This window comes from Petaurus breviceps, unplaced genomic scaffold, assembly GCF_028583685.1.
Source record: "Petaurus breviceps papuanus isolate PSGF00001 unplaced genomic scaffold, PetGlider_PUasm1.0 90865, whole genome shotgun sequence".
Lineage (NCBI taxonomy): Eukaryota > Metazoa > Chordata > Mammalia > Diprotodontia > Petauridae > Petaurus > Petaurus breviceps.
The window spans coordinates 11678468-11692589 of NW_027187367.1; the positions used below are offsets into that span (position 1 = coordinate 11678468).

Consider the following 14122-nt stretch of genomic DNA (forward strand, 5'->3'; position numbering starts at 1 on the left):
GAGCATAAAGGTATAGGTCTTTATTGAGGCCTATTTTAATTTGCCCAGAGGAAGGACCAAGACCTAAAATGAGAAGCTGGGGACAGAGACAGGGTCATGGGGGAACAGGGGCATTCAATGATGAGGGATTCAAGACCAAAGATAATACCAGATCTCAGTTGCCCAGGGAGGATCATAAAACCTTGGGTGCGGTGGTTCTTGAGGCCAAAAAAAAGAAGAGAGATGGTGATCCTTCAGGGAAACCACATTTGACGTTGACTCACACAAGTTTCACCTGTTCTCTTCCTCTCTTTCCAATAGATATGTGGGGTATTTGGATCCTACACCAGAGTAGTTCAGTTGTGGGTTTGGTTCTGGACTGTCTGGCTGATGTTCCATTTCTGATGTTATAGGTGCTGGGATTTGGCCAGGGGAGGCACCCAGGCACACAGGCATGGGGCATGGAAGTTTCCAGAAAAAGGCAGGGGGTGGGGGGAGTATCAGAACAGAGACAACCTGCTGAAAAGTGAATGCTGTTGGGGCTAAAGAATAAGAAAGTTTTTTGGACATCTCAGTGGGGAAGTAGAGACCATACTATACAAAAATGAATGGAAAGTACCAAAGATATTTAGCTTAGAAAAGAGAAATTTGTGGGGAAAGACGAATGATCTTTTTGTTTATTTGAAGAGGGTCAAAGTAGGGGGATGATGGTAAATGTTTTACAACCAGCTCTGGGAGGGGGAAAAAAAGTATCTATGATGTATTTTTAAGTTTATTCTGCATCATTAACTTTTCTCCATCACTTTCTTCAATCTATAAATCAACAAAACAATAAATTGATCCTTAATTTGTAACATTTACTTATTTCTGAGGTATAAATCCTCACACTGAAATTTTATCAACCTGCTCAGCTTTGAGCTGATAGGAGTCCTTTTGTGTAGCCCCAGTGAGCAGAGGTAGAAACCACAGGTAGGAGTTTCAGGGAGGGAAATTTTGGCTCAATAAAAGGAAGAATGTATTAATAATTTGAACTGTTCCAAAGTGGAATGGGCTCCATCATTAGGTCAACAACTTCAAGGATTCATTCATTCAATAATGTTGAATTCTAGGAAATGGTTTCTGTTTGCAGAGCACTGTGTCAGGTGCTGGGGAAGATACAAAATTTAGATAATCAATCAAGAAGCATTTATTTAGTACTTACTGTGTGCAGGTCATTATGCTAGGTGCTGATAATAGAGGGACAAAAGTGAAATAGTCCCTGTCCTCAAGGACCTTACATTCTGTGGGGATAAAGAGCATGCATGTAAATAATTAAATGCAAAATAAATACAAAGTAAATGGAGGCGGGGAGGACCACCAACGTGGGGGGCGAATTGGGAAGTGCTTCATGTAGAATGTAGTGCTTGAATGGTATTCTGAAAGGAAGCAGAAAAGCAAAGAGGTGAGAGTTAGGAGGGCGTGTGGACCAGACATGGGAGACAGCCTAGGAAGAGGTTCCTAGACAGGAGATGGAGTGAAATGAGTGAGCAAGATGGCAGGTTGGCTGTACTGGAGAGTTCACAAAGGGGAATAATCATTCTGGAAAGCTCGAATAGGCCTCAGTTATAGAAGGCTTTAAATGTCAGATCTCAGAGGTCTTCTGGTACAACTCCCTCATTTGACCAATGAAGAAATTGAGGCCCAGGAGTCTCAGATAAGTAACTTGCTGAAGGTCACACAAAGAATAAGGGACAAAGGTTGGAGTTTGAATCAAGGTCCTCTGGCTCCAAAGCCAGTGCTTTTGGGGGCTTACCCACTCTGTCTTCCAAAGAATTTTTATTCCATCCTATAGGTAGTAGGTAGGGGCAGCTCCATGTCACAAGTGGATAGAACTCTGGGCCTGGAATCAGGAGGACCTGAGTTTAAATCTGACCTCAGACACTAACTAGTTGTGTGACCTTGGGCAAATCACTTAACCTTGTTTGCCTCAGTTTCCTCATCTGTAAAATGAGCTGGAGAAGGAAAAGGCAAACCACTCTAGTTGGCCAAGAAAATGCCAAATGGGATCACGGAGAGTTGAACGAGACTGAAAGGACTGAACAACAATGTAGGTAACAGTTAAGACAGTCCCTGTCTTCATAGGCATTAGATGTGGATAAGTATGATATATGGTACTACATGGTCACGTGTGTGTGTGTAACAGGGCAGTAGAGGAGCTGTGGTGGGGATGGCTACTCTTGGTGGAATGTTTCAGAGAGAATCAAGCTTTAAGTCGGGGGCTGGCCTGGCTGATCTTCCTTCCAGCTCCAGGAATCCAGGATCCTAAGCTCTAGGCCTGAAGATCCAAAGGCCTTCCTCACTTACTCACTCGTACCACCTGGGTCACCTCACAGGGCACTGCAACAACAGGAAGCCAAATTGAAACACAGCGTGGTGGAGCTGGAGAAGAAGGAGGCAAAGAAGAAGGCCGGCTGCTGCTCCTGAGCCTGGGAGGGGCTGGTGGTGTGGGAAGTGGCAGGATGCAATCTCTTCAGCTCCTCCTCCTTCCCATCTGACTTTGACTATCACAACAGCAAGGAAAACCAAGAAGATCCAGATCTTGGGCTCAAAGGAAAGAGTATCCGTGAAAAGTTATTTTTTTCATGCACAGAAGAAAGCAGAAGAGTGTTTGGAAGGGGATGCAGATGAGCGGGGCAATGTGTATACATTTGTGTTAAATTTAATACAAATTTTAAAAGAATTGCATGAAACCAACTCACAGTTTCATAAATAATCCTCCTTTCTAGTCTTCTTTGTATGTTGAAATCTTTATGTTTGCTAATTTTGAATTTATAATAAAAATTATATATATGTGTATATATGCCTGTATATGTTTATGTGTGTATGTATGTGTGTATACACACATACACACACCTACACATATATACATATACACACATATATCCTGAACCTTGCTGAATTGGACTCCTGGGGATTCAGAAGTTATAACATTGGAAGAATAGACTCATCTTCCTGAGTTCAAATCTAGCCTCTGACATTTATTGTGTGACCCTGGACAAGTCACTTCACCTTATTTGCCTCAGTTTCCTTATCTGTAAAATGAGCTAGAGAAGGAAATAGCAAACCACTCCAGAATCTTTGCCAAGAAAACCCCAAATGGGGTCACAAAAGAATTGGACGTGACTAAACAATAATGACAAAATAATGGAAACACAGGCCAAGAAGACTTGAGTTCAAGTCCTAACTCTGACACATGTGTGATCCTGGGCAAGTCATTTATCTTTTCAGTGTTCTAGGAGACTCTCTAAGACAATTAATTGCAGAGAAGGTGCCAACCTGTATGGATTGAGGGAATTTCCTCATGTGAGGATTCCTTATACCGATGAAATCCCAGGTCTAATCCACAACCCTAATAATCAAGACTGGGTCTGGATTGAAGTTCAGTCTTGTACTTTGAAGGAAATTTGCTTGAGCAAATTAATATCATTAAAGAAATTGCAGGTTTAAATGGTTCTAAACCACTTAAGGGAATGAACCATTTTTAGACCCAGTCAAATGTTTTAAAAGAACTGAAACTTGGATGCTCATTAACCTGGCTAGGCTAATTTATTCAACAAACATTAAGCATCTGCCCTGAGGAACACTTTCTTAAGCTGAGACACACAGTTTAGATAAGGCCGGGTCCCTATCCTCCCTGAGCTAGTTAATTACATCTTGTTCTTACCTGTTCATTAAAGCAAGTCCCCCAAGGATCTCTACTTGGCAACACAGGGTTAGTCTTATTACTATGCACTTAAAAATAATCAAACTGCATTTCCTTGAAAATATTCTGCTGTTAAGACTTTGTGTTCACTCTAATTGATGAGAAGGGCCCCTCTCCCTCCAATTCATCCAAATTAGTGTATCCTGGCCCAGACAGTCATGGCAGCCTCTGACACAATTCCTTCTCCCTGTTCTCCAACCACAGCATCCAGCTTTAATGGGCAGCTTTCATTTAGGGGACATCTATTGTCTCAGTGCCCTCTGGATGCCCTCTGAAGTGGTTATTTGTCCCAGCCGACAGACAGCCAATCCATATTTATTAAATCTTTATGACATGTTGAGAATAAGTCTTAGCCTTAGGGTATGGAACTGTGAGAATTCAGAGCAGAGACAAACCACTCTTGGGTGAATGGAAAGAAGAGACAGTGCTGTTTGATGACCAGAACACTGGTTTGGGAGCTGGGAGACCTTTTATCCTTTCCTAATTGACTTTCCATTGCTTTCCCCCCAGTAAATGTTCCAAATCTTCTCTCCTTATGGGAGAAGGGAGAGACTTAAAAGTCTCTCTGTCTTAGTCAATGAGTGAGCAAGTCTCAGTGATTCTACATCTTCAACATATCTTGTCCCTGTCTGCTTTTTCTCCTACATTGTCTCACTCTCTCTCAGGATAGGATTTGACTTGCACAGTGACTGGCACATGATAAGCATATGATAAATGCTTGTTGACTTGACCTCTGAAAGGTAGGAGATACAGGTGCTGTTTCTTTACCTCTCCTATTTTACACCTCCATATCCCTTAATACCATCTTGTATTCTCTCTTCCTTTGTGCCGGTCTCTGACATCAAGTTTCTCCCCATCAAGAACAGCTTCCATTTTTGTACTCTTGATCACACCCTCTTCAAGCATCACTCAAGGCCCTCCAGCCTCCCCCAATCATGTCTCTCCATATCTATATGCTCCTTCCCCACTCTCTATAAACAATCCAAGTCTTCTTCATTCTCAAAAACAAAAACAAAAATGACCCTTCAACTTGACCCAACCATATCCTCAGTTATCATCGTATTGCCTTTAACAGTCAAACTAATACCCTCTTTTCTCCTCTGATCTTTTTTTTGGAGTTGGGAATGCAAGGCAATTGGGGTTAAGTGACTTGCCCAAGGTCACACAGCTACTGTCTGAGGTCACATTTGAACTCAGGTTCTCCTGACTCCAGGGCCAGTGCTCTATTCACTTCACCACTTAGCTGCCCCTTTTTTTTTGCCTCTGATCTTGTTACTACCATGGTGCAAGTCTTCATCATCTCCTGTCTGGACTATTTCCATTTCTGGTCTCCCTGCCATGAGCCTTTCCTTACTCCAGACCATCTTCCATTCAGTTGTCAAAGGGATTTTCCTAAAGAACAGGCCCATTATTTTAACCTCCTCCTCAGTAAACTCCAGTGGCTCAAATCTAAAATCCTCTGACTTTGAAAACTCTTCATAACCTGCCCCACCCTACCTTTCCAGTCTTCTTAAACCTTATACTCTAGCCAACGCCCCCTCCCCCACACACAAATACAATGTAATCTTTACAGTGACACTGGTCTCCTTGCTATTCCTAAAAAAAAGACACTTCATTTCCCAACTCTGGTCATTTTCTCTGGTTGTCCCCCATACCTGGAATGCTCTCCCTCCTCATCTCTGCCTCCTGGCTTCCTTCATGTCTCAACTAAAATCCCACTTTGTACAGAAAACTTTTTCCAGTCCACCTTAATTCTAGTGCCTTCTCTCCACCAATTTTTTTCAAATTTATTCTGTATATGGCTTATTTGTTCATAGTACATATACATAGATTGTGAGCTCCTTGAGAGCAGGGAATGTTCTTCCCAACACCCCCTCCCCCCTTACTTTGTATTCCCAGGGTTTAGCATAATGTGTGTGCACAGTACAAGCTTAATAAATGTTTATTGACTGATTGATTGGTAGGTTCTCAACTTCCCCTCCCACTCACTTTTTAGTCCCTTTCCATATGGCTTTGGATCTCACCAAGTCATTGAAATTGCCCTCTCCAAGGTACCAACTGTAAGGAGTTATAGGGTTTGCCCTGACCTGATTGAAGTCAGTTGAAGACAGGCATAATAAAGTCAGGAGTAAAGAACAGGGGTAAAGGCCATTGGGTCTTCAGGCTTCCCCTAGCCCTTTTGTTCTCACCCTCAGGTACATCATCACCCCATCTACAGAGGGAATTGAGAGAATTGGAGCAGCAAATGGAGGTGGGAATTGAGAGAACCACTCTGACTCCATCTTATGACTCAATTCTGGAATTAGCTCAGTTCCCTTTCTATTCAGTTATGGGTTTAGTCCAACTTCTGTCTTGTGAGAAAACTTTATTCAATTGTGGGAATTGAGAGAAAACCTTATTGCATTGTTGAACCTAGCCCTGCATGGCTGGGAAGCTGGACCAGCTCTCCCTGCTGCTTAAAGACCCTAGGTTTTGTTGAGTAGAAATCTAGTCAGACCCAAAGATAGATTCAAGGAGTTTTCTCACAATTGTATATCTCAAGCAACGCCTATTTCTTATCTGAAAACTGGCCCTATACATCAATTGCTATTGTTTCCATGTTCCTTTGATTGTTCACAAACACTGGGGAGAAGGAGCAGGACAACTCTTTTTCTGATTTCAGGAAATTGCACCTGTTCACTCTCCCCCTCCCAACTTGGAAAGTCCTTAATCTTTCTTCCAATTAGAAATCAGATTACCTAATGTATCCTGGTTAATTTTTCCTTTTAATTAATTGGCCTTATTTGATTTTTTTAATATGTAAAAAAAACCTATCTCCTTCTGTATTCAGGGTCCAGGTCTAAGCTGAGGAGGTCTGGCCCTAGTTTGTTATGTAATTGGCATGCACTGCTTAATAAATTGAAATGCTTGGAAGCTTGAACTTTTGTTTCCTCAGTCATTTCATCTTTCACCTGCCACACTACCATAGAGTTCATGTGGGGATTACGTTGGATGGAGTCCCTGAAATGCTTTCAGGGGAGACAAACAAAACTTAGGGATTTGGAAGGAGTTATAAAGGCCTTTCTAATTGTAAATCAGATAGTTTACTTGGTTCTCAAATTGGTACCACTTAATATTAATCCTAGTCTGGGGCATTTTGTAGCCTTCTGTTGGCTACCTAACTGGAAATTTAGTCCTCCTTTAGCAGGGAGAGGCTTACTAGCTGCTAAACCCCAGCAAATGGTAGCAGAGAGCAGCAGAAGGTAAAGAATGGTAGATGTAGAAGTGAACAGCCCAAAGACTACAATACCCAAAGAAATGCCCAACACAGAATGAAGACACCATGCTTAGCAGAGACACAATTCATCCAGAAAAGATGACAACATATAGCCAAAAGCAATACCATGGCATTAGCAGAGGACACTGGAGGTTTTGTAGCTCTAGGGGTGTGATCTGCCCTGGTCATGATACATCTTTGTATTGTGAAGGCTTGTCTCCCTGACTTTTTCCTGGTCATGCATTCTCTGCATGTGTCCATTTCACCACTGATGGTGTGATACCCAGTGGAAGAACGTCCACCTGTTTGCCTGAAAGATATTTTTTTGCTCACCTATCTTACTCTGTCATTTAATTAAATGTCTTTTTCATTGAATCAATATATCCTTTCTGGTTAAAAATTAATACATTGGTTGGGTCTCATGAGGATTTAAATAGATGCTAGCTCATACCCTCAATGAGCCTTAAACCTAAGGTAGTATTCTGGGTGCTCAAGTGTCCATGGGATGCTATACAATTATATTTTAATTGATAAATATGATGGTCTTTCGGAATCTTTCTATATACTCCTAGTCACTTTCTCCTACTAGATCTTTTTTCATTGGGTTTTTGTGACCGTTCTATTCTGGTTCACTTTCTACTTTTCTGTTGACTCTAAATTTCCTTTGCTAGATCCTAGTCCTGTCATGATATAAAAAATCTGTACTAAAGAGAAACTGAGGCAATTAAGTTCCAAGCATGTTCAACTTATTTGCAAGGCTAGCAACAGCCAATAAAAGGGATCCAAGGCTCCTCAGTAGCCAAGGAGACAGTTGATAAAGAAGTTCTTTTATATAGAAGAAGTTCTTTTATACAGAAGGAAAAAATAGCCAATGACAGCAATCTGGAATAACAAAGGGCTTCTGATTGGTCATTGCTGAAGTCATTAATCCCAAATTACATCAGCTTATCACCAGGTGAACTAACATCCTCTGGAAAGTCTCGTGGTTGGCAGTTTCTGAGGGAGAACAGGGCACTTGTGGTTTACATGCTAACAACTTTTGAGAGATTATAATATAGACTAGAATTTTGTGGTTGGAAACTCCTGGGGAGAACTTGCAGGTTTAAGAAGTTCAGAAGGAATTCAAATTCACATATTAGGGGAAAGTAACTAATTCTTAGCAACTTGGTCATTAATACATAGTAAATTGATTAAGCCTTAATAAAATAATGAGGCAGCTGGTGGTGATGTGGATAGAGCACCAGTTCTGGAATCAGGAAGACTCATCTTCCTGAGTTCAAATTTTGACCTCAGATGCTTACTAGTTGTGTGATTCTGGACAAGTCACTTAACCCTGTTTGCCTCAGTTTCCTCATCTGTAAAATGAGCTGGAGAAGGAAATGGCAAATCACTCCAGTGTCTTTGCCAAGAAAATCCCAGACGAGGTCATGGAGAGTTGGAGATGACTAAAAAATGACTGAACAAAAACAACAATGACAAAAAATAATAGTGGGGTGTCCATTTTTAGTTCCACACCCATGTTCTCTTCCCCAACCTTGGGTGTCCCTCAAAGTTTTTTCCTGGCCCCTCTTCTCATCTTTACACTCTTAATGAACTCATCAGCTCTCATAATTTCAGTGATCATTCTATGCAGATGACTGAGATTTACATATCTTGCCCTCATTCTCTCCTGAGTTCTAGTCCCACATCACTAACTGCATGTTGAACATCTGACCAGATGTCCCATAGGACCTCACACTCAACACATCCAAAATGGAATTCATTTCCACACTTCCTTGCACCACCATCCTCCCAGATGAAAACATGCAGAGTCATTCTTGATTATTTACTCTCCCTCACTTCTGTTATCTAACCTTCAGCCTTCTGCAGGCTGGGAGTGACTGACCAAGCTGCTGGACTTAGTGAGACCAAGGAAAGCTAATGTCTTTGCTCAGTACCTCAAATCATAGTGATGACAGGGCACGGTTGGAAAACCTGTCACATGCGATTTCTGTTCACTGATTTGGCTTATCAGTCTAAATCAGTCAGTTGTATGGGAAGATGTGAGGGCCCTGCGGGCCTTTAGGAACAAAGTGTTACAGAGGGAGACAGGAGCCCAGAGTCAAGTCCACATGCCTTCAGGGCTGCCTCAAACCTCTCCTGGTATTTAGGGCTCAGACTGCCTCTCTCTGTAGGACACCCGGGCCAGCATGTGGACCATTTCAATAGCTATAAGTCTGGCCCCATCTAATGCATCTTCCACCGCAGCTACCAAAGTGATCTTTTTCAAAAGTGAAGGTTTGACTATGCCAACCATTACAGTGTGAGCTCCTTGAGGGCAGGGACCATGTTGTCTGACTTTCTTTATGTTCCCAGTGCTCAGCACAGTGTCTGGCACATAATATATGCTTATTGACTAATGGATTCCCCCTCCCCCTTGGAAAAAAAATCCAATGTTTCCCTACTATCTCTAGGATCAAATATAAAGGACTTTATATTTATGTAAATATTTCTATATAAATATCCATTTAATATGGGGTAATGTGGTGGCATAGTGGATAGAACACTGGGCTTGGAAATCAGGAAGACTTCTCTTCGTATCTGGCCTCAGACACTTACTAGCTGTGTGACCCTGGGCAAGTCATTTAACCCTGTTTGCCTCAGTTCCTCATCTGTTGCTTGGTTGGTTGTTTTCCTTTGTTCTCAGAGAAAACTAGAATGATATCACTATGTTAGAGTCAAGTTTCAGTGTGTCTGACTGTGGCTGATCAGACTACCATGAGCTTTGAATGCTCTACCACAGGTCGGGCAAAAATAGTCCATGTGAGCATTTGGGGTGGATTCTCTAAATTTGCTCATCTCATGTTTCTTTTGAGCTTCTTCAATTCTGCTTTGCTCATAGATGTGGGTACACCGTGCTCTGATGTGGGCACACCATGCTGAACGGTCCTGTGCTAGTGTCTCCCATGTCACACAATCAGTTCCAAAGTTCTTGAGAGAGACCTTGAGAGTGTCCTTGTATTGCATCTGTAAAAATGAGAAAGAAATGGCAAACCATTCCAGCGTTTGCCAAGAAAACCCCAAAATAGAGTCACAAAGAGTTGGACACTACTGAAACGACCAAAAACCAATAACAAAATATTTAATCTATGTAAATATCTTCATATATTTATACATAAACTTTATATTAATATAAAATCCTTTATTTATATTTGATCTTCGAGATAATAGGGAAATGCTGAAATTTATTTTTTAATTGATTTTAATAATTGTCAGTATTTAGATAGCACTCGAAGGTTTGTAAAGCACTCTACAAATACTATCTCATTTTTTTTGTTTTTGTTTTTATTTTTTTTTTGCTTTTTTGGAGTGGGAAGATAGGACAATTGGGGTTAAGTGACTTGCCCAAGGTCACACAGCTAGTTTTGTGTTAAGTGTCTGAGGCTGGATTTGAACTCAGGTCCTCCTGACTCCAGGGCCGGTGCTCTATTCACTGTGCCACCTAGCTGCCCCTACTATCTCATTTTTACAACCCAAGGAGGTAGGTGCTATTATTATGCCCATTTTAGAAATGAAGAAAGTGAAACAGAGTTTAAGTGACTTGTCCAAAGTGACATGGTTAATAAGCATCTGAGGCTACATCTGAACTCAGATCTTCCTAACCCCGGGTCTGGCACTCCATCCACTCTATCACCTATTTGCCTCAGCTAGTTTCACATATAAGAAAATGGAAACTCAGAGGCTAACTGACTCACCCTAGTCCCAAAGCCAGGAAATATCAGTGTTAAATCTGTGGTCTTATCATAGAATCATAAAATGTAGAGCTGAAAGGCATTTTAGGGGTCATCTAGTCCAACCATTAGGTGGCGCAGTGCATAGAGTGCTGGGTCGGGAGTCAAGAAGACTCATTGTCATGAGTTCAAATCTGGACTCAGACACTAGCTGTGTGACCCTTTAAGTCACTTTATCCTGTTTGCCTCAGTTTCCTCATCTGTTAAATGAGCTGCAGAAGGAAAGGGCAAACCACTTCAGTATCTTTGCCAAGAAAACTCCAAATAGGATCACAAAGAATCATATATGAGTGAAAACAGCCAACAACAGTCCAACCAATTCAATTAACAAAGATTTATAAAGGGTCTACTGTGTGTAAAGCATTCTGCTAAATGCTGAAGACAGAAATACAAAAATGACAGTCTCTGCCCTGAAGGAACTTACTACATTCTCTTAAAATTTTTTCTTTTATTTATTTTTAGCTTTCAACATTCAATTCCATAAGATTTTGAGTTCTAAATTTTGCCCCCCTCCTCTTTTCCCCCAACCCCAAGATAGTGTTCAATCTGATATAGGCTCTACATACACATTCATAATAAACATATTTTCATATTAGTCATATTGTAAAGAAAAATTAGAACCAACGAGAGGAACCACAATAAAGAAGAAACAAAACAAAACCAAAAAAAAGCAAATAGTATGTTTTGATCTGCATTCAGACTCCATAGTTCTTTCTCTGAATGTGGATAGCATTTTCCATCATGAGTCTTTTGGAGTTGTCTTATCTCTTTTCATTGCTGAGAAGAGCCAAGTCTATCAAAGTCAGTCATGGCACAATGTTGCTGCTACTGTGTACAATGTCTCTTGGTTCTGCTCACTTCACTCTGCATCAGTTCATATAAGTCTTTCCAGATTTTTTCTGAAGTCCTTCTGCTCCTCATTTCTTATAGCACAATAGTATTCCATTACATTCATATACCACAACTTGTTCAGCCATTCCCCAATTGATGGGCATCCCCTTAATTTCCAATTCTTGACCACTACAAAAAGAGCTGCTATAAATAATTTTGTCCATGTGGGTCCTTTTACCTTTTTTATGATCCCTTTGGGATGCAGATCTAGAAGTGGTATTGCCGGGTCAAAGGGCATGCACAGTTTTATAGCCCTTGAGGCATAGGAACTTACTACATTCTATCGCGTGAGTACAATGGACATACTAGTAAGAAAATTGGAAAAATTGTCCAAGTAGTTTCAAGAGGGAGAGGACAACCACAGCTGAGGGCATCAGGAAAGGCCTCATGTAAGAGGGAGCACCTGATGAAGTTGTACTTTGAAGGCAGCCTGGAGTCACACAAGGTGTGTAAACAAAGAGTGCCTTCTAGGTTTGGGGGACTCACATGAAGTTGAAGAAACAGAATGTTAGATTGGCTAGCTAACAAGACAGTTGACTAGAATGGAGAATGGGTAAAGGGCAGTAGTTTGAAAGAAGACTGGAAAAGTAGGTGAGACCCATATCATGGGGAGTCTTATTGCATTTTGTCCTAAAGGCGATAGGGAGCCATGGAAAATTTTTTAGTAAGTGGCTGAAACTCTCAGATCTGTGTTTTATTAATATGGACTAGGCAACAATGTGGGAAGATGGATTAAAGAGAGAAGAGACAGGAAGGGGGAAATCAGTTAGGAGGCTATTGTGATAGCTGAGGCAAAGAGTGATAAAGGACTGAAAGAGGGAACTGGAAGATGGAGGTCAGAGGTGTGGTGAATGAAGAATTGACAAGACCTGGCAACCGATTGGATAGAAAGGGATGCAGGAGAGTGAAGAGGCAGGAATGATTCTCAGTTTGCAAAGCAGGGAAATCTGGAGGAGGAGAGGAAGCATTTTATAAAGAAGGTAAATAAGGCCGGCAGAGATGTAGTCACTTGCCTCAGGCCACACAGGAAGTGGCAGAGCCTTGATCCATCTTGGGATCCTCTTGTCACTTTCCATGATGCCAAACTGCCTTCAACTAAAAAGCCTCCTCCTCCAGTTGGGGCTCTGGAGGATTCTCTTTGAGTTGCATTTCTCCTGACCCCGGGGTTCTCCCCTTGCCCACTCACTTCCTCCATTACCCAGCTCCTCCAGGCCCCCACCCTAAGCCGCGACTCAGTGGAAAGAGTGTTGCCTTTGCAGCTGGATGTTGTTGTTCAGTCACTTTCAGTGACTCTTCTTGACCCCATATGGAGTTTTCTTGGCAAAGATGCTGGAGTGCTTTGCCACTTCCTTCTCCAGTGTATTTTACAGATGAGGAAACTGAGACAAACAGGTTGAAGTGACTTGCCCAGGGTCACACAGCTGGTAAGTGTTTGAGGCTGGATTTGAACTCAAGAAGTGCCTGACTGCAGGCCTTGGGCTCTGTCTGCTGAGCCACCTACCTGTCCTGCAATAGTTAGATGACCTGGGTTCAAATCTTATCTCTTCCCATTTATTATCTGTGTGACCTTGGGTCTCTCTGGTCTTCAATTCTCATCTGTAAAAGGAGAGGTTTGGCCTAGATCTCTTCTAGCTTTCAGTCTAGGCTAGCCTAAGCCTCTGTACTTATCCCCTGTTATAGAAAGCTGGGGGAGATCTAGAAGAGCAATGATTCAGGTCCCTCTTTTTACTGATGAAGAAGCTCAGGCCTAGAGAGCAGAAGTGACTAAGAAGGGGGAAGTGAACAGAGCACTGGCCCTGGAGTCAGGAGGACCTGAGTTCAAATTCAGCCTCAGACACTTAATACTTACTAGCAGTGTGACCTTGGACAAGTCACTTAACCCCAATTGTCCTGCCTTCCCCCTTCCAAAAAGCAAAAAAAAAGTGACTAAGCTGAAGTCACCTCGATGCTAAATCCTAAAACAAAAATCTGACCCAACACTCTCTTCTACCAGGTTTCTTCAACTGTCCTCTCCCTACTCTCTCTTCACCTCTCTCTGAGCTGTTTCTATAGGAAGGGGAGAGGAGGTAGGACGGGACAGAGACAGAGAAACAGAGATGGGGAGGGAGGGAGGGAGAGGCAGAGACAGGGACAGAAAGAGAGGGGAAGGAAAGGAGGGAGAGAACAAAAGAAAGACAGAAAGGGAGACATAGAGAAAAAGAGGGGAGAGGAGAGAACTTAGAGACAGAGAAAGAGAGACACAGAGAGAGGGGAGGGAGGTAGAGGCAGAGAGAAAGAGAGAAAGAAAGAAGGAAAGAAAGAAAAAAGGAGAGGAGGGAGAGGAGAGAGAGAGGCAAAGACAGAAACACACACAAAGAAAGTGAGAGAGAGGAGGTAGAGAGACAGAAAGAGACAGTGAGAGATACAAATAGAGAGGGGAGAGGAAGAGAAGAGAAGGGAAGAGAAGAGAAGAGAAGAGAAGAGAAGAGAAGAGAAGAGAAGAGA

General features: G+C 42.0%; 1 protein-coding gene across 1 annotated transcript in view; it reads left to right on the top strand.

The window, feature by feature from the left end:
- The window catches only part of RAB44 (RAB44, member RAS oncogene family), a 41994-nt gene extending 39188 nt beyond the window's left edge, over positions 1-2806 (top strand). Inside the window, exon 15 of the mRNA XM_069073657.1 lies at positions 2352-2806. Within this exon, the coding sequence (XP_068929758.1) occupies positions 2352-2442 (91 nt within the window). The 3' untranslated portion in view covers positions 2443-2806. The remainder of the gene's footprint in view (positions 1-2351) is intronic.
- Positions 2807-14122: the final 11316 nt, after the last annotated feature.